Source organism: Lampetra planeri, unplaced genomic scaffold (genome assembly GCF_965212315.1).
Source record: "Lampetra planeri unplaced genomic scaffold, kcLamPlan1.2.h2 scaffold_348, whole genome shotgun sequence".
In the NCBI taxonomy this organism is placed as follows: domain Eukaryota; kingdom Metazoa; phylum Chordata; class Hyperoartia; order Petromyzontiformes; family Petromyzontidae; genus Lampetra; species Lampetra planeri.
In genome coordinates this window covers 32501-55958 of record NW_027615171.1, presented here as the reverse complement: position 1 = coordinate 55958, position 23458 = coordinate 32501, and the positions used below count along the sequence as shown (strand labels likewise).

Genomic DNA, 23458 nt, shown 5'->3' with positions numbered 1-23458 from the left:
GACACACACACACAGACACACACACCAGACACACAGACACACACAGACACACAGACACCCACACAGACACCCACACAGACACACACACACAGACACATGCACACACAGACACACACACACACAGACACACACACACAGACACACACACACAGACACACACACACAGACACACACACACAGACACACACACACACAGACACACACAGACACACACACACAGACACACACAGACACACACAGACACACACACAGACACACACACAGACACACACACAGACACACACACAGACACACACACAGACACACAGGCTTCGTGAACCTCTGCTCAGCACGTGGAGTTTGGTTCGTTAACAACTCCCCCCTCTACCCCCCCCCCACTACCCCCCCACTCTACCCCCCCCACTACCCCCCCACTACCCCCCCTACTACCCCCCCCCCACTACCCACCCCCCCAGGTTGCCCCCCGTGCTGCTCCAGATGCTGCTGGAGAATGGCAGCGTGGACCCGGCGTGTGTGGGGCAGCCTCCTACGTCAGAAGTCATGCTGCAAAGTAGGCACTTCACCACTCACTCACTCACCCTCATTCACCCACCCACACTCACTCACACTCACTCACACCCACTCACTCACACTCACTCACTCACTCACTCACCCTCATTCACTCACCCACACTCACTCACACTCACTCACACTCACTCACACACTCACCCGGCGTGTGTGGGGCAGCCTCCTACGTCAGAAGTCATGCTGCAAAGTAGGCACTTCACCACTCACTCACTCACTCACCCTCATTCACCCACCCACACTCACTCACACTCACTCACACTCACTCACTCACACTCACTCACTCACTCACCCTCATTCACTCACCCACACTCACTCACACTCACTCACACTCACTCACACACACTCACACGGCGTGTGTGGGGCAGCCTCCTACGTCAGAAGTCATGCTGCAAAGTAGGCACTTCACCACTCACTCACTCACTCACCCTCATTCACCCACCCACACTCACTCACACTCACTCACACTCACTCACTCACACTCACTCACTCACTCACCCTCATTCACTCACCCACACTCACTCACACTCACTCACACTCACTCACACACACTCACACGGCGTGTGTGGGGCAGCCTCCTACGTCAGAAGTCATGCTGCAAAGTAGGCACTTCACCACTCACTCACTCACTCACCCTCATTCACCCACCCACACTCACTCACACTCACTCACACTCACTCACTCACACTCACTCACTCACTCACCCTCATTCACTCACCCACACTCACTCACACTCACTCACACTCACTCACACACACTCACACGGCGTGTGTGGGGCAGCCTCCTACGTCAGAAGTCATGCTGCAAAGTAGGTTACTCACCACTCATTCACTCACCCTCATTCACCCACCCACACTCACTCACACTCACTCACACTCACTCACACTCACTCACACTCACTCACACTCACTCACACACTCACACGGCGTGTGTGGGGCAGCCTCCTACGTCAGAAGTCATGCTGCAAAGTAGGCACTTCACCACTCACTCACTCACTCACCCTCATTCACCCACCCACACTCACTCACACTCACTCACACTCACTCACTCACACTCACTCACTCACTCACCCTCATTCACTCACCCACACTCACTCACACTCACTCACACTCACTCACACACACTCACACGGCGTGTGTGGGGCAGCCTCCTACGTCAGAAGTCATGCTGCAAAGTAGGTTACTCACCACTCATTCACTCACCCTCATTCACCCACCCACACTCACTCACACTCACTCACACTCACTCACACTCACTCACACTCACTCACACACTCACACGGCGTGTGTGGGGCAGCCTCCTACGTCAGAAGTCATGCTGCAAAGTAGGCACTTCACCACTCACTCACTCACCCTCATTCACCCACCCACACTCACTCACACTCACTCACACCCACTCACACCCACTCACTCACTCACCCTCATTCACCCACTCACACCCACTCACACTCACTCACACTCACTCACACACTCACACGGCGTGTGTGGGGCAGCCTCCTACATCAGAAGTCATGCTGCAAAGTAGGTTACTCACCACTCACTCACTCACCCTCATTCACCCACCCACACTCACTCACACTCACTCACACTCACTCACACTCACTCACACTCACTCACACACTCACACGGCGTGTGTGGGGCAGCCTCCTACGTCAGAAGTCATGCTGCAAAGTAGGCACTTCACCACTCACTCACTCACCCTCATTCACCCACCCACACTCACTCACACTCACTCACACCCACACTCACCCACACTCACTCACACTCACTCACACTCACTCACACTCACTCACACTCACTCACTCACACACACTCACACGGCGTGTGTGGGGCAGCCTCCTACGTCAGAAGTCATGCTGCAAAGTAGGTTACTCACCACTAATTCACTCACCCTCATTCACCCACCCACACTCACTCACACTCACTCACACTCACTCACACTCACTCACTCACTCACTCACCCGGCGTGTGTGGGGCAGCCTCCTACGTCAGAAGTCATGCTGCAAAGTAGGCACTTCACCACTCACTCACTCACCCTCATTCACCCACCCACACTCACTCACACTCACTCACACTCACTCACACCCACTCACACTCACTCACACTCACTCACACTCACTCACACTCACTCACACTCACTCACACGGCGTGTGTGGGGCAGCCTCCTACGTCAGAAGTCATGCTGCAAAGTAGGCACTTCACCACTCATTCACTCACCCTCATTCACCCACAACAACAACAACAACAACCGCCATTCGCCACTAAGTGGCGGTGACGTCACCACGACGCTTGTGCCAGGCCATGTGCACCCTGAGGCCACGTGAAGTGTCGAACGCCCGCTGGCAGGAGGTCACGGGGCAGACCCAGGTGCCACGGGTCGACTGACCGAGATGACCGAGATGACTGGCTGATGCACCACCTGTGCCCCCTACTGTGCCAACTTGCTGTGCTTTAGCCACCCGGCGCTCCGCTCGTTGTTGTGAGCGTCGCTCCTCCGCCCTCCGTTGTTGTTGGAGGGCGACTGCCTCCAACTGCCCAGTAGCGTCCTTCACGAGCCTCCTCCACTGAGGCCGATCTTGACACCGCTGGTACCAGTCATCGGCAAGTCCACTCAGCTCCACGTCCTCCTGTGCCACATCACTCCATCTCTTCTCTAGCCCGTGCCGCGCCCGTTTAGCCCCCTCGATCCGGCCGAACAAAAGCTGTTTAGGCATGCGGTGGCTGGGCATGCGGGCTACATGACCCAGCCAACGCAGCCTTGCCTGCCGGAGGAGCTCACTGATGGGACTTTGCCCAGATCTTTCAAGGACTTGTGAGCTCCTCACACAATCCAGCCTGGTTAAACCCAGGATGGATCGTAGGCAGGCCAGCCTAAATGTTTCCAACCGGCGAAGATGCTCCACTAGGGGGGTCCACGTTTCGCAAGCGTAGAGAAGGGAGGGAATGACCGTGGCCGAGAAGACCTGAAGCTTCGTGCGGAGCGACAGACCAGGTAGCTTCCACACAGCGTTACGCAACCGATGAAAAGATATTGCCGCTCGACTGATTCGGAGTGAGACCTCTGCTGATAAACTGGAGCCGGGCATAAGCACACTGCCCAGGTATGGGAAACTCTCCACTCTCTCCACAACTGCCCCATCACCGATTGAGAGTTGTGGGGGTGGAGTGCCCGATGGTACAAAATACCCAGGCAGGTGCTTAGTTTTGGTGGGGCTGATGGTAAGGCCCCACCTCTTAGTGGCACGCTCCAGTCTCAGCAGCAGCGTCTCCAACTCCTCTTCTGAATGAGCAGCTATTACCAAATCATCGGCATACATAACGTGGTTGACCAATAGGGAGCCATCCCTTGATCGCACCCGGGCGTCGATCAGCCTCCCATTATATCTGTACCAAATGGTAATTCCCCCGGTACAGCTATTGAAGGCTTCACGAACTATGCAGTCGAAATAGATGTTAAATAATGTGGGAGCCAGAGGACATCCCTGTCGCACCCTAAGGTGTACAGGGAAAGGCTCCGACTCCCGGCCACGTAGTTTTACCCGGGCCCGCTCACCATAATGAAGGTCCTTAATGATCGTGAGCAGAGGGTCAGGGACTCCGAAAGCACGAAGAACAACCCAGAGCCCAGTCCTACTGATGGTATCATAGGCCTTGACCAGGTCAATAAAGCAGAGATGTAGGTCTTTTTGGAATTCCCTACACCTCTGCTGTAGCAGACGGACAGAAAATATGGCATCTGTGCAGGACCGCCCTTTCCTGAAACCGCATTGGGGCTCCGCAAGCCTCTCCTCAGCGTGCCTAGCAAGGCGATGTTGAATAATCCTTGCCAGGACCTTACCCGGCACACTGAGGAGTGAGATGCCCCTGTAGTTGTTACAGTCGGTACGGTCCCCCTTCTTAAAGAGGGGGACCACCAGGGCATCCTTCCAGTCCTGCGGAACCCGTCCAGTGGTCCAGACTGTTGTTATGATGTCATATAGGGCAGTCTGTGCACAAACGCCACCCTCCCTCAGCATTTCGCTTGGGAGATCATCTCTGCCCGGTGCCTTCCCTGGTCTCAGACTCCGGATCGCCCTCAGTACTTCCTCAACAGCTGGTACCTCAGCCAGCCACTCACAGGGGGTGACCTCTTCCAATATTTGAGGCACCGCAGCCTCAGCAGGGTTATCCCCACTTTGTGCCATGATGTTTTCCTGGCTGAGAGATTTTCCCTCCCCCAGGACCTCACAGAAATGCTCAGCAAATCTGCAAACCTGTTCCTGGGGGTCGGAGATTGGATCACCGTTTTTTCCTCTAATGATGGTAATAGGTGTGGCGCTGCAGGTTACTTTTTTGATGGAGTTAAATAGTGATTTGTGATCGCGGGCCACTGAGGCAGACTCCATCTCCTCAGCAACCCGCGACCACCACCCATCCTTACAGCGCCTTACGGCTCTCCAAACCTCCGAGCGAAGGCTGCGGTAAACCTCCTCATTCTCTGACGTGGGATGCTGTAGGCGATGAGAGTGGGCCTGTCGCTTTTTCTCAATTAACCTGAACACCTCCTCCGTCAGCCAGGGTTTCTGGGGAGGTCTGGACCGCGTACCCAAAGCAGCCATTGCAGCTGCATGAGTCACAGTCTTAAACCTCGCCCATTTACCCTCGACATCAGGTGGAGTGGGGGACGATGCCAACCCCAGCTGCAAGCAATGATGAAATTCTCGCTTGCAACTTTCATCAGCTAGCTGAGACCAGGCCACTTTTGGTTGGAATGGGGTCCTGGGTGTACACCCACCACCGGAGTGGAAGAATGGCAGGCGCATCTTACAGATGACTAGTCGATGGTCAGAGGTCAGATCAGCTCCACGGTAGGTCCTGGTGTCAAGGACATGGGCTCGCATCCGCTGGTCCGTCACTATGTAGTCCAGCAGATGTTCTTGCTTGGACCCGGCATGTATCCATGATGTTGTGTGGATGCGCCGATGCCGGAAGAGCGTGTTGGTAATTACAAGCCCATGGGCTGCACAAAAATCTAGCAGCCTCCTACCGTTATTATTGAGCTGATCTGGCCCATGCCTTCCAATCACTCCAGACCAGGTGCCAGCATCATGACCAACTCGGGCATTGAAGTCACCCAACAAGATGACTCTGTCCCGAGTGGCCACTTTAGCCAGCACCTGTGACAGGAGGTCATAGAAAGCGTCCGACTCATCGGCTTTGCCTGCATCCCTCCACGGATGTTCGTCTTCGGTGGGGGCATAAGTAACCACGACCACCACTCCTCGCCTCTGGTTGATGGGAAGGCGAGCCCAAAGTATCCTGGGGCTTACAGCTTCCCACACCTCACCGCCACGCTCCCACGCCCCCTTCATTCTTTTGTTCAGAAGAAGAGCCACACCCTGTTGTTTGGCAGTCTCCTGCCCCGAGTAGAGGACTGTCCACCCCTCATGGTGGCAGGAGCCAGAACCAGTCCACCGGACCTCCTGAATGCCACAGAGATCCAGGCGGTACCGGTCCAGCTCCCGACAGAGGAGTGGCAGCCTCTCCTCCGCAGTGAGCGTTCGAACATTCCACGTGGCCATCCGCAATGGTTTTTCGTTGTTTCTGGAGGAGCCCCGAGGGTTAAAATTCAATCTCCTGGCTCCGCCAAATGGGGTTTGGCCAGGAGACGTCATAAAAGCCTGACCCCCCGGGGCCTCCGGCACAAGCTTATTAATTACAGGTTCATGTTTAATTCGTAGTTTAGTGGTGGTTAATTGAAGGTGGAGGGGTTACCAGCCCCTCGCACCCGTCCAGAGCCCCCGTTTAGCCACTGTGGTGGTCACAGACGCCATTAGGGGAGAGGCCAATGGGCATTGGCCCTCCCCCCACAGCACTGCCCACGACAGTGTTGCCCGTCCGGCACCGCGAGGAGGTAGGAGGTTGTTTTGCCGGACGATTCACCCACCCACACTCACTCACACTCACTCACACTCACTCACACACTCACACGGCGTGCGTGGGGCAGCCTCCTACGTCAGAAGTCATGCTGCAAAGTAGGCAGTTCACCACTCACTCACTCACCCTCATTCACCCACCCACACTCACTCACACTCACTCACACTCACTCACACACTCACCCGGCGTGTGTGGGGCAGCCTCCTACGTCAGAAGTCATGCTGCAAAGTAGGTTACTCACCACTAATTCACTCACCCTCATTCACCCACCCACACTCACTCACACTCACTCACACTCACTCACTCACACTCACTCACACACTCACACGGCGTGTGTGGGGCAGCCTCCTACGTCAGAAGTCATGCTGCAAAGTAGGCACTTCACCACTCACTCACTCACCCTCATTCACTCACCCACACTCACTCACACTCACTCACACTCACTCACCCTGACTCACTCACTCACACTCATTCACTCACACTCACTCACTCACTCACACTCACTCACCCGGCGTGTGTGGGGCAGCCTCCTACGTCAGAAGTCATGCTGCAAAGTAGGTTACTCACCACTCATTCACTCACCCTCATTCACCCACCCACACTCACCCACCCACACTCACTCACCCACCCACACTCACCCACCCACACCCACACTCACCTAGCGTGCGTGGGGCAGCCTCGTACCCCAAAAGTCATTTTATATTTTAGTTGTTTACGTGGTGGTTTAGTTGTTGCAGCTCCTTACGATTAAAATTCCTTCCCTTTATTACAGCTACCTCCTCCCTTTGATGCTGCTAATCCTACATAATGCACGGGCACAATATGACTTAGAGACCACCCCCCACCTCCTACGCATTCCACAAGTTGTGACTAATCCCATATCTGCATTTCCCATAAATATGCTAAATTCTTCTTGATATGCAAATCACTTTGTCAAGGCGCCCTTCCCCCTCTAACCCAGCTTAAATATACGCTGCCAAACCTGGTGGTGCTCATTCAGACGCTGTCTTTCCGACAGACCTGTTCTTCACCCGAGGATGGCTGTTTGCGTTGTGGCCGAAACGTCGTGAGAATTGTATTTTATTATGTTTTATTTTTATTATTTTATTATTTCCCTTCTACGTGATGACTTTACCGAAAGAACCAAGAAGATGAATCCCTGCAGTCACGAAAGCTTTCAATCGAACCATGCCCCCTAGGGCGCGCTTCCATGCCATACCCACTCTGGTGCCAGAGAGAGACTCAAGACGCACAGATTCACTCATCATCCACCTGAGGACGGCTGCTTGCGTGGTGGCCGAAACGTCGTGAGAATTATTTTATTATGTTTTATTTTTATTATTTTATTATTTCCATTCTACGTGACGACTTTACCGAAAGAACCAAGAAGATGAATCCCTGCAGTCACGAAAGCTTTAAATGGAGACTCACTCTTGTGACAATACCTGCCGCTACTCGCCATAGCGACTCCAGTTACGTCACTACACCTACGTTACGGATACATTCATCGTGATGATGCTGATGATGATGACGGTGGCGGTGCTGATGGTGCTCGTGATGGTGCTGATGATGATGATGGCGAGTCAGGCATGGATGTTGCCATGGCGGTGCTGATGATGCTGATGATGATGATGATGCTGATGATGGCGATGATGCTGATGGTGGCGATGATGCTGATGATGGCAATGATGCTGATGATGGCGATGATGCTGATGGTGGCGATGATGCTGATGGTGACGATGATGCTGATGATGGCGATGATGCTGATGGTGATGATGATGCTGATGGTGACGATGATGCTGATGATGGCGATGATGCTGATGATGGCGATGATGCTGATGATGGCGATGATGCTGATGGTGACGATGATGCTGATGATGGCGATGATGCTGATGATGGCAATGATGCTGATGGTGGCGATGATGCTGATGGTGGCGATGATGCTGATGGTGATGATGATGCTGATGGTGACGATGATGCTGATGATGGCGATGATGCTGATGATGGCGATGATGCTGATGGTGGCGATGATGCTGATGGTGGCGATGATGCTGATGGTGGCGATGATGCTGATGGTGGCGATGATGCTGATGGTGGCGATGATGCTGATGGTGGCGATGATGCTGATGGTGGCGATGATCCTGATGGTGGCGATGATGCTGATGGTGATGATGCTGATGGTGACGATGATGCTGATGGTGACGATGATGCTGATGGTGGCGATGATGCTGATGGTGGCGATGATGCTGATGGTGGCGATGATGCTGATGGTGGCGATGATGCTGATGGTGGCGATGATGCTGATGGTGGCGATGATGCTGATGGCGATGATGCTGATGGTGACGATGATGCTGATGGTGACGATGATGCTGATGGTGACGATGATGCTGATGGTGACGATGATGCTGATGGTGGCGATGATGCTGATGGTGACGATGATGCTGATGATGACGATGATGCTGATGATGGCGATGATGCTGATGGTGATGATGATGCTGATGGTGGCGATGATGCTGATGGTGACGATGATGCTGATGATGGTGATGATGCTGATGGTGATGATGATGCTGATGGTGGCGATGATGCTGATGGTGATGATGATGCTGATGATGGCGATGATGCTAATGGTGACGATGATGCTGATGATGACGATGATGCTAATGGTGACGATGATGCTGATGGTGACGATGATGCTGATGATGGCGATGATGCTAATGGTGACGATGATGCTGATGGTGACAATGATGCTGATGATGACGATGATGCTGATGGTGGCGATGATGCTGATGGTGACGATGATGCTGATGATGACGATGATGCTAATGGTGACGATGATGCTGATGATGACGATGATGCTAATGGTGACGATGATGCTGATGGTGGCGATGATGCTGATGATGGCGATGATGCTGATGGTGATGATGATGCTGATGGTGACGATGATGCTGATGATGGCGATGATACTGATGATGGCGATGATGCTGATGATGGCGATGATGCTGATGATGGCGATGATGCTGATGATGGCGATGATGCTGATGGTGATGATGATGCTGATGGTGGCAATGATGCTGATGATGGAGATGATGCTGATGGTGGCGATGATGCTGATGATGGCGATGATGCTGATGGTAATGATGATGCTGATGGTGACGATGATGCTGATGATGGCGATGATGCTGATGGTGACGATGATGCTGATGATGGCGATGATGCTGATGGTGATGATGATGCTGATGATGGCGATGATGCTGATGGTGACGATGATGTTGATGATGGCGATGATGCTGATGGTGACGATGATGCTGATGATGGCCATGATGCTGATGGTGACGATGATGCTGATGATGGCGATGATGCTGATGGTGATGATGATGCTGATGATGGCAATGATGCTGATGGTGACGATGATGCTGATGATGGCGATGATGCTGATGGTGATGATGATGCTGATGATGGCGATTATGCTGATGGTGATGATGATGCTGATGATGGCGATGATGCTGATGGTGACGATGATGCTGATGATGGCGATGATGCTGATGGTGACGATGATGCTGATGATGGCAATGATGCTGATGGTGACGATGATGCTGATGATGGCGATGATGCTGATGATGGCGATGATGCTGATGGTGACGATGATGCTGATGATGGCGATGATGCTGATGGTGACGATGATGCTGATGATGGCAATGATGCTGATGGTGACGATGATGCTGATGATGGCGATGATGCTGATGATGGCGATGATGCTGATGGTGATGATGATGCTGATGATGGCAATGATGCTGATGGTGATGATGATGCTGATGATGGCAATGATGCTGATGGTGACGATGATGCTGATGATGGCGATGATGCTGATGATGGCGATGATGCTGATGATGGCGATGATGCTGATAGTGACGATAATGCTGATGATGGCGATGATGCTGATGATGCTGATGGTGATGATGATGCTGATGATGGCGGTGTTGATGGTGCTGCTGATGGTGATGATGATGGTGATGATGATGATGGTGCTGATGATGGTGATGGTGATGATTGTGTTGATGGTGTTGATGGTGCTGCTGCTGATGATGGTGATGATGATTGTGTTTATGATTGTGCTGATAGTGCTGATGATGATGATGGTGATGATGGTGCTGATGGTGTTGATGATGATGATGATGGTGATGATGATTGTGTTGATGGTGTTGATGATGCTGCCGCTGATGATGGTGATGATGATAATGATTGTGTTGATGGTGCTGATGATGATGATGGTGCTGATGATGATGCTGCTGCTGATGGCGATGATGCTGCTGATGATGGCGAGTCAGGCATGGACTTGACGATGGCGTTGCTGTACGGAGGCCTGACGCTGCTCACGGCGCTGTGCACGGCGGTCTACCTGGAGGAGGTGGTCTACCTGCAGCGCAAGATCCAGTGCCCCTACAAGCGGAAGACACTCGTGTGGATCAACGGAGCGGCCCCCGTGAGTCCGACAGACTCCACACGCACTCGCAGAGACTCTCATAGACTCACTCACACAGACTCTCATAGACTCACTCACACAGAGACACATAGACTCACTCACAGAGACTATCATAGACTCACTCACTCACACAGAGACTCTCATAGACTCACTCACACAGAGACTCATAGACTCACTCACACATACAGAGACTCATAGACTCACTCACAGAGACTCTCATAGACTCACTCACACAGAGACACATAGACTCACTCACACAGAGACTCTCATAGACTCACTCACTCACACAGAGACTCTCATAGACTCACTCACTCACACAGAGACTCATAGACTCACTCACTCACACAGAGACTCATAGACTCACTCACTCACACAGAGACTCTCATAGACTCACTCACAGAGACTGTCATAGACTCACTCACTCACACAGAGACTCTCATAGACTCACTCACACAGACTCTCATAGACTCACTCACACACACAGAGACTCTCATAGACTCACTCACACAGACTCTCATAGACTCACTCACTCACACAGAGACTCATAGACTCACTCACTCACACAGAGACTCATAGACTCACTCACTCACACAGAGACTCTCATAGACTCACTCACTCACACAGAGACTCATAGACTCACTCACTCACACAGAGACTCATAGACTCACTCACTCACACAGAGACTCATAGACTCACTCACTCACACAGAGACTCATAGACTCACTCACAGAGACTATCATAGACTCACTCACTCACACAGAGACTCATAGACTCACTCGCAGAGAGACTCTCATAGACTCACTCACTCACAGAGACTCATAGACTCACTCACAGAGACTCTCATAGACTCACTCACTCATAGAGACTCTCATAGACTCACTCACACAGAGACCCATAGACTCACTCACACAGAGACCCATAGACTCACTCACACAGAGACCCATAGACTCACTCGCACAGAGACACAAAGACTCACTCACACAGAGACCCATAGACTCACTCACACAGAGACCCATAGACTCACTCACACAGAGACCCATAGACTCACTCGCACAGAGACACAAATACTCACTCACACAGAGACCCACAGACTCACTCACACAGAGACACAAAGACTCACTCACACAGAGACCCATAGACTCACTCGCACAGAGACACAAAGACTCACTCACACAGAGACTCATAGACTCACTCACACAGAGACTCATAGACTCACTCACACAGAGACCCATAGACTCACTCACACAGAGACCCATAGACTCACTCACACAGAGACCGATAGACTCACTCACACAGAGACACATAGACTCACTCACACAGAGACCCATAGACTCACTCGCACAGAGACACATAGACTCACTCACACAGAGACCCATAGACTCACTCACACAGAGACCCATAGACTCACTCACACAGAGACCCATAGACTCACTCGCACAGAGACCCATAGACTCACTCACACAGAGACTCATAGACTCAATCACACAGAGACCCATAGACTCACTCGCACAGAGACCCATAGACTCACTCACACAGAGACCCATAGACTCACTCGCACAGAGACCCATAGACTCACTCGCACAGAGACCCATAGACTCACTCACACAGAGACTCATAGACTCAATCACACAGAGACCCATAGACTCACTCGCACAGAGACCCATAGACTCACTCGCACAGAGACCCATAGACTCACTCACACAGAGACCCATAGACTCACTCACACAGAGACCCATAGACTCACTCGCACAGAGACACATAGACTCACTCACACAGAGACCCATAGACTCACTCACACAGAGACCCATAGACTCAATCACACAGAGACCCATAGACTCAATCACACAGAGACCCATAGACTCACTCACACAGAGACCCATAGACTCAATCACACAGAGACCCATAGACTCACTCACACAGAGACCCATAGACTCAATCACACAGAGACCCATAGACTCAATCACACAGAGACCCATAGACTCACTCACACAGAGACCCATAGACTCAATCACACAGAGACCCATAGACTCAATCACACAGAGACCCATAGACTCACTCACACAGAGACTCATAGACTCACTCACACAGAGACCCATAGACTCAATCACACAGAGACCCATAGACTCACTCGCACAGAGACACATAGACTCACTCACACAGAGACCCATAGACTCAATCACACAGAGACCCATAGACTCACTCACACAGAGACCCATAGACTCACTCACACAGAGACCCATAGACTCAATCACACAGAGACCCATAGACTCACTCACACAGAGACTCATAGACTCACTCACACAGAGACCCATAGACTCAATCACACAGAGACCCATAGACTCACTCACACAGAGACCCATAGACTCAATCACACAGAGACCCATAGACTCACTCACACAGAGACACATAGACTCAATCACACAGAGACCCATAGACTCAATCACACAGAGACCCATAGACTCACTCACACAGAGACTCATAGACTCAATCACACAGAGACCCATAGACTCACTCGCACAGAGACACATAGACTCACTCACACAGAGACCCATAGACTCAATCACACAGAGACCCATAGACTCACTCACACAGAGACCCATAGACTCACTCACACAGAGACCCATAGACTCAATCACACAGAGACCCATAGACTCACTCGCAGAGACTCTCATAGACTCACTCACACAGAGACCCATAGACTCACACAGAGACACATAGACTCACTCACACAGAGACCCATAGACTCACTCACACAGAGACACATAGACTCACTCACACAGAGACCCATAGACTCACTCACACAGAGACCCATAGACTCACTCACTCATAGAGACTCTCATAGACTCACTCACTCGCAGAGACTCTCATAGACTCACTCACAGAGACTCCCATAGAGTCACTCACACAGAGACTCATAGACTCACTCGCAGAGACTCTCATAGACTCAATCACACAGAGACTCTCATAGAGTCACTCACACAGACACCCATAGACTCACTCATCGAGACAGCCATAGACTCACTCACACAGAGACCCATAGACTCACTCACACAGAGACCCACAGACTCACTCACACAGAGACCCATAGACTCCCTCACACAGAGACCCACAGACTCACTCACACAGAGACTCATAGACTCACTCACACAGAGACCCATAGACTCCCTCACACAGAGACCCACAGACTCACTCACACAGAGACCCATAGACTCACTCACACAGAGACCCATAGACTCACTCACACAGAGACCCACAGACTCACTCACACAGAGACCCATAGACTCCCTCACACAGAGACCCACAGACTCACTCACACAGAGACCCATAGACTCACTCACACAGAGACCCATAGACTCACTCACACAGAGACCCATAGACTCACTCACACAGAGACCCATAGACTCCCTCACACAGAGACCCACAGACTCACTCACACAGAGACCCATAGACTCACTCACACAGAGACCCAGAGACTCACTCACACAGAGACCCATAGACTCACTCACACAGAGACCCATAGACTCACTCACACAGAGACCCATAGACTCACACAGAGACCCATAGACTCACTCACACAGATACCCATAGACTCACTCACACAGAGACCCATAGACTCACTCACACAGAGACCCATAGACTCACACAGAGACCCATAGACTCACACAGAGACACATAGACTCACATAGAGACCCACAGACTCACCACACAGAGACCCACAGATTCACCACACAGAGACCCACAGACTCACCACACAGAGACCCACAGACTCACTCACACAGAGACCCATAGACTCACACAGAGACACATAGACTCACATAGAGACCCACAGACTCACCACACAGAGACCCACAGATTCACCACACAGAGACCCACAGACTCACCACACAGAGACCCACAGACTCACTCACACAGAGACCCATAGACTCACACAGAGACACATAGACTCACATAGAGACCCACAGACTCACCACACAGAGACCCACAGATTCACCACACAGAGACCCACAGACTCACCACACAGAGACCCACAGACTCACCACACAGAGACCCACAGACTCACCACACAGAGACCCACAGACTCACCACACAGAGACCCATAGACTCACTCACACAGAGACCCATAGACTCACTCACACAGAGACCCATAAACTCACTCACACAGAGACCCATAGACTCACACAGAGATCCATAGACTCACCACACAGAGACCCACAGACTCATCACACAGAGACCCACAGACTCACCACACAGAGACCCACAGATTCACCACACAGAGACCCACAGACTCACCACACAGAGACCCACAGACTCACCACACAGAGACCCACAGACTCACCACACAGACATCCACAGACTCACCACACAGAAACCCACAGACTCACCACACAGAGACCCACAGACTCACCACACAGAGACCCACAGACTCACCACACAGACACCCACAGACTCACCACACAGAAACCCACATACTCATCACACAGAGACCCACAGACTCACCACACAGAGACCCACAGACTCATCACACAGAGACCCACAGACTCACCACACAGAGACCCACAGACTCACCACACAGAGACCCACAGACTCACCACACAGAGACCCACAGACTCATCACACAGAGACCCACAGACTCATCACACAGAGACCCACAGACTCACCACACAGAGACCCACAGACTCACCACACAGAGACCCACAGACTCACCACACAGAGACCCACAGACTCACCACACAGAGACCCACAGACTCATCACACAGAGACCCACAGACTCACCACACAGAGACCCACAGACTCACCACACAGAGACCCACAGACTCACCACACAGACACCCACAGACTCACCACACAGAGACCCACAGACTCACCACACAGAGACCCACAGACTCACCACACAGACACCCACAGACTCACCACGCAGAGACCCACAGACTCACCACACAGAGACCCACAGACTCACCACACAGAGACCCACAGACTCACCACACAGAGACCCACAGACTCACCACACAGAGACCCACAGACTCACCACACAGAGACCCACAGACTCACCACACAGAGACCCACAGACTCACCACACAGACACCCACAGACTCACCACACAGAGACCCACAGACTCGTCACACAGAGACCCACAGACTCACCACACAGAGACCCACAGACTCACCACACAGACACCCACAGACTCACCACACAGACACCCACAGACTCACCACACAGACACCCACAGACTCACCACACAGACACCCACAGACTCACCACACAGAGACCCACAGGCTCGTCACGTGTGCTTTACAGGTGATCTCCATCACTTCCTGCATCGGACTCTGGATCCCCCGGTCGGCCATGTTCACCGACTACACCGCCTCCATGTGAGTAGCCCCGCCCACCGCCCCGCTAGCCCCGCCCACTGCCCAGGTAGCCCCGCCCACTGCCCAGGTAGCCCCACCCATCGCCCCGCTAGCCCCGCCCACCGCCCCGCTAGCCCCGCCCACCGCCCCGCTAGCCCCGCCCACCGCCCCGCTAGCCCCACCCATTGCCCAGGTAGCCCCGCCCACTGCTCGTGTAGCCCCGCCCACTGCCCTGGTAGCCCCGCCCACTGCTCATGTAGCCCCGCCAACCGCCCAGGAAGCCCCGCCCACTGCCCCGCTAGCCCCGCCCACTGCTCGTGTAGCCCCGCCCACCTCTCAGATAGCCCCGCCCACCTCTCAGATGACCACGCCCACCTCTCGGATGACCACGCCCACCGCTAAGATGACCACGCCCACTGCCCAGGAAGCCCCGCCCACCGCCCAGGTAGTCCAGCCCACCGCTCATTCAGCCCACCCACCCCTCAGGTAGTCTCAGGTCACCGCTGAGAGCGAGATGACGTCAGGGTAAAGGCGCAGGCCTGCAACTGCACGCTCACAACCCGCGTCCCGGGTGGAGCTCTTGCCCAGCGCGTCTTGAAGAAGAGGTGGGGAGTTACCCACACTCGACCCCACCACTCACTGTTCAATCACTGAGGCTCACACAGCCAGACTAAGGCTCCCGTAGGGCTCAGTGTTAATCACTGGGGCTCACAGAGCCAGACCAAGACTCCCACAGGGCTCAGTGTTAATCACTGAGGCTCACAGAGCCAGACTAAGGCTCCCATAGGGCTCTGTGTTAATCACTGAGGCTCACAGAGCCAGACTAAGGCTCCCATAGGGCTCGGTGTTAATCACTGGGGCTCACGGAGCCAGACTAAGACTCCCATAGGGCTCAGTGTTAATCACTGAGGCTCACAAAGCCAGACCAAGACTCCCACAGGGCTCAGTGTTAATCACTGAGGCTCACAGAGCCAGACTAAGGCTCCCATAGGGCTCTGTGTTAATCACTGAGGCTCACAGAGCCAGACTAAGACTCCCATAGGGATCTGTGTTAATCACTGGGGCTCACAGAGCCAGACTAAGGCTCCCATAGGGCTCGGTGTTAATCACTGGGGCTCACGGAGCCAGACCAAGACTCCCACAGGGCTCAGTGTTAATCACTGAGGCTCACAGAGCCAGACTAAGGCTCCCATAGGGCTCTGTGTTAATCACTGAGGCTCACAGAGCCAGACTAAGACTCCCATAGGGATCTGTGTTAATCACTGGGGCTCACAGAGCCAGACTAAGGCTCCCATAGGGCTCAGTGTTAATCACTGGGGCTCACGGAGCCAGACCAAGACTCCCACAGGGCTCAGTGTTAATCACTGAGGCTCACAGAGCCAGACTAAGGCTCCCATAGGGCTCTGTGTTAATCACTGAGGCTCACAGAGCCAGACTAAGGCTCCCATAGGGCTCTGTGTTAATCACTGAGGCTCAGAGAGCCAGACTAAGACTCCCATAGGGCTCTGTGTTAATCACTGGGGCTCACAGAGCCAGACTAAGACTCCCATAGGGATCTGTGTTAATCACTGGGGCTCACAGAGCCAGACTAAGGCTCCCACAGGGTTCAGTGTTAATCACTGAGACTCCCACAGGGTTCAGTGTTAATCAGTGAGACTCCCACAAGGTTCAGTGTTAATCAGTGAGACTCCCACAGGGTTCAGTGTTAATCACTGAGACTCCCACAGGGTTCGTGTTAATCACTGAGACTCCCAAAGGGTTCAGTGTTAATCAGTGAGGCTCCCACAGGGTTCAGTGTTAATCACTGAGACTCCCACAAGGTTCGTGTTAATCACTGAGACTCCCACAGGGTTCAGTGTTAATCAGTGAGGCTCCCACAGGGTTCAGTGTTAATCAGTGAGACTCCCACAGGGTTCAGTGTTAATCACTGAGACTCCCACAGGGTTCAGTGTTAATCACTGAGACTCCCACAGAGTTCAGAATTAATCACTGAGACTCCCACAGGGTTCAGTGTTAATCACTGAGGCTCCCACAGAGTTCAGTATTAATCACTGGCGCGCCTTGAGCTGGAATCGAACCTGCGATCTGTGGGGTCGCCAGTCCAGCCCTCCGTTGTCTCCGCCACCGCTGAGCAAGCATCCGGCTGGGAAAGTGCGGCGATTGTTTTTGAAGTGGAGCCCCGGGGGGGGGGGGGGGGGGAGGAAGAACTCCCCGTTGCTCGGTTAGCGAGAACGGAAAACTCCGGAGACAATGAGAAGGGACGTCCCGAGTGGAGATGGAGCTGCAGAATCACCCCATCTCCACATCTCTCCCCCCATCTCTCCCCCATCTTCCACCATCTCCTCCCATCTCCCCCTCCCCATCTCCCCCTTCTCCCCCCACCCCCATCTCCCACATTCCCCCCCCCATCTCCCCCCCCATCTCCCCCCCCCCCATCTCCCCCCCCCATCTCCACCCCCCATCTCTCCCTTCTCCCCCCATCTCCCCCCCCCATCTCCCCCCCCATCTCCCCCCCCATCTCCCCCTTCTCCCCCCACCCCCATCTCCCCCCCCCCCATCTCCCCCCCCCATCTCCCCCCCCATCTCCCCCCTCCATCTCCCCCTTCTCCCCCCACCCCCATCTCCCCCCCCCATCTCCCCCCCCATCTCCCCCCCCCCATCTCCCCCCCCCATCTCCCCCCCCCCATCTCCCCCCCCATCTCCCCCCTCCATCTCCCCCCCCCATCTCCCCCCACCATCTCCCCCCCCATCTCCCCCCCCATCTCCCCCCCCCATCTCTCCCTTCTCCCCCCATCTCCCCCCCCCCATCTCCCCCCCCATCTCCCCCCTCCATCTCCCCCCCCCATCTCCCCCACCATCTCCCCCCCCATCTCCCCCCCCATCTCCCCCCCCCATCTCTCCCTTCTCCCCCCATCTCCCCCCCCCCATCCCCCCCCCCTCATCTCCCCCTTCTCCCCCCACCCCCATCTCCCCCCTCCATCCCCCCCCCCCTCATCTCCCCCTTCTCCCCCCACCCCCATCTCCCCCATCTCCCCCCCCATCTCCCCCTTCTCCCCTCACCCCCATCTCCTACATCTCCCCCCCACCATATCCCCCCCCCCCATCTCTCCCCCCCATCTCCCCCTTCTCCCCCCCCCCCATCTCCCCCCCTCATCTCACCCTTCTCACCCACCCCCCATCTCCCCCCCCATCTCCCCCCCCCCATCTCCCCCCCCCCATCTCCCCCCCCCCATCTCCCCCCCCATCTCCCCCCTCCATCTCCCCCCCCCATCTCCCCCCACCATCTCCCCCCCCATCTCCCCCCCCATCTCCCCCCCCCATCTCTCCCTTCTCCCCCCATCTCCCCCCCCCCATCTCCCCCCCCATCTCCCCCCTCCATCTCCCCCCCCCATCTCCCCCCACCATCTCCCCCCCCATCTCCCCCCCCATCTCCCCCCTCCATCTCCCCCCCCCATCTCCCCCCACCATCTCCCCCCCCATCTCCCCCCCCATCTCCCCCCCCCATCTCTCCCTTCTCCCCCCATCTCCCCCCCCCCATCCCCCCCCCCTCATCTCCCCCTTCTCCCCCCACCCCCATCTCCCCCCCCATCTCCCCCCTCCATCCCCCCCCCCTCATCTCCCCCTTCTCCCCCCACCCCCATCTCCCCCATCTCCCCCCCCATCTCCCCCTTCTCCCCTCACCCCCATCTCCTACATCTCCCCCCCACCATATCCCCCCCCCCCATCTCTCCCCCCCATCTCCCCCTTCTCCCCCCCCCCCATCTCCCCCCCTCATCTCACCCTTCTCCCCCCCCCCCATCTCCCCCACCCTCTCTAGATATTTCGCCATCTGCATCCACCAGTTCATGGTGATGATGGTGCAGGAATACGGTGGGGAGGAGGCGCTGGTGAGGAGGTTCCACGGCTCTCCGATCCCCATCAGTACGGGGCCCTGCTGCTGCTGCTGCCTTTGCCTGCCACGCATCAACCTCACCAGGTCACTCACCACCACTCACCACCACTCACCACCACTCACCACCACTCACCACTCACCACCACTCACCACTCACGGGGCCCTGCTGCTGCTGCTGCCTTTGCCTGCCACGCATCAACCTCACCAGGTCACTCACCACCACTCACCACCACTCACCACCACTCACCACTCACCACCACTCACCACTCACCACCACTCACCACCACTCACCACTCACCGCTCCTCACCACCGCTCACCACTCACCGCTCCTCACCACCGCTCACCACCACTCACCACTCACCGCTCCTCACCACAGCTCACCACCGCTCACCACTCACCACTCACCAGGTCACTCACCGCTCCTCACCACCGCTCACCACCACTCACCACTCACCACCGCTCACTACTCCTCACCACCACTCACCAACACTCACCACTCACCGCTCCTCACCACTCACCAGGTCACTCACCGCTCCTCACCACCGCTCACCACCACTCACCAACACTCACCACTCACCGCTCCTCACCACTCACCAGGTCACTCACCGCTCCTCACCACCGCTCACCACCACTCACCAACACTCACCACTCACCGCTCCTCACCACTCACCAGGTCACTCACCGCTCCTCACCACCGCTCACCACCACTCACCACTCACCACCGCTCACTACTCCTCACCACCACTCACCAACACTCACCACTCACCGCTCCTCACCACTCACCAGGTCACTCACCGCTCCTCACCACCGCTCACCACCACTCACCAACACTCACCACTCACTGCTCCTCACCACTCACCAGGTCACTCACCGCTCCTCACCACCGCTCACCACCACTCACCAACACTCACCACTCACCGCTCCTCACCACTCACCAGGTCACTCACCGCTCCTCACCACCGCTCACCACCACTCACCACTCACCACCGCTCACTACTCCTCACCACCACTCACCAACACTCACCACTCACCGCTCCTCACCACTCACCAGGTCACTCACCGCTCCTCACCACCGCTCACCACCACTCACCAACACTCACCACTCACTGCTCCTCACCACTCACCAGGTCACTCACCGCTCCTCACCACCGCTCACCACCGCTCACCACCGCTCACCACTCACCGCTCCTCACCACTCACCAGGTCACTCACCGCTCCTTACCACCGCTCACCACTATAACCTACTACAGCTACTACACTACTACTGCTGCTACTACTACACTACTACTACTACACCTACTACACTACTACTACTACTACACTACTACTACACTACTACTACTACACCTACTACACTACTACTACTACACTACTACTGCTGCTACTACTACACTACTACTACTACACCTACTACACTACTACTGCTGCTACACCTACTACACTACTGCTGCTGCTGCTACTACTACACTACTGCACGACTACTACTACACCTACTACACTACTACTACTACAACTACTACACTACTACTGCTACTACTACTACACTACTGCTGCTACTACTCCACTACTGCACGACTACTACTACACCTACTACACTACTACTGCTACTACTACTACACTACTACTACTACAACTACTACACTACTACTGCTACTACTACTACACTACTACTACTACAACTACTACACTACTACTGCTACTACTACTACTACACTACTACACTACTACTACACCTACTACACTACTACTACTACAACTACTACACTACTACTGCTACTACTACTACTACACTACTACACTACTACTACACCTACTATACTACTACTACTACACTACTACTACTACACTACTACTACAACTACTACACTACTACTGCTGCTACTGCTGCTACAACACTACTGCTGCTGCTACTACTACTACACTACTGCACGACTACTACTACACTACTACTGCTACTACTACTGCTACTACTACTACTACTACACCTACTACACTACTACTGCTACTACTACTACACTACTACACGACTACTACTACACCTACTACACTACTACTACTACAACTACTACACTACTACTACACTACTACTACAACACTACTGCTGCTACTACTACTACACTACTACACGACTACTACTACACCTACTACACTACTACTACTACAACTACTACACTACTACTACACTACTACTACAACACTACTGCTGCTACTACTACTACACTACTACACGACTACTACTACACCTACTACACTACTACTACTACAACCACTACACTACACTACTACTACTACACTACTACTGCTACTACTACTACACTACTACACTACTACTACACCTACTATACTACTACTACTACACTACTACTACACTACTACTACTACTACACTACTACTACACTACTACTACTACTACACTACTACTACACTACTACTACTACTACACTACTACTACACTACTACTGCCACTACTACTACACTACTACTACACTACTACTACTACTACACCTACTACACTACTACTACTACTACACTACTACACTACTACTACTGCTACTACTACTACACTACTACTGCTACTACTACTACACTACTACACTACTACTGCTACTACTACTACACTACTACTACTACACTACTACACTACTACTACTGCTACTACTACTACACTACTACTGCTACTACTACTACTACACTACTACACTACTACTGCTACTACTACTACTACACTACTACTGCTACTACTACTACACTACTACTGCTACTACTACTACACTACTACACTACTACTACTGCTACTACTACTACACTACTACTGCTACTACTACTACACTACTACTGCTACTACTACTACACTACTACTGCTACTACTACTACACTACTACACTACTACTGCTACTACTACTACACTACTACACTACTACTACTACTACACATACTACACTACTACACTACTACTACTACTACACCTACTACACTACTACTACACTACTACTACTACACTACTACTACTACACTATTACTACTACACCTACTACACTACTGCTGCTACTACTACAGCTACTACTACACTACTACTACACCTACTACTACTACACTACTACTACTACACTACTACTACTACACCTACTACACTACTACAACACCTACTACACCTACTACACTACTACTACACTACTACACTACTACACCTACTACACTGCTACTACTACTACACTACTACTGCTGCTGCTACTACACTACTACTGCTGCTACTACTAC

The 23458-nt window shown here is 53.5% G+C and overlaps 1 protein-coding gene across 1 annotated transcript in view; it reads left to right on the top strand.

Moving 5' to 3' along the window:
• Positions 1-455: 455 nt before the first annotated feature.
• The window catches only part of LOC144740913 (organic solute transporter subunit alpha-like), a gene marked incomplete at its 5' end in the record, with an annotated part of 37036 nt that continues 14033 nt past the window's right edge, over positions 456-23458 (top strand). Inside the window, 4 exons of the mRNA XM_078623618.1 lie at positions 456-550; positions 10805-10959; positions 16255-16328; positions 20125-20283. Of these exons, the coding sequence (XP_078479744.1) occupies positions 456-550; positions 10805-10959; positions 16255-16328; positions 20125-20283 (483 nt within the window). The remainder of the gene's footprint in view (positions 551-10804; positions 10960-16254; positions 16329-20124; positions 20284-23458) is intronic.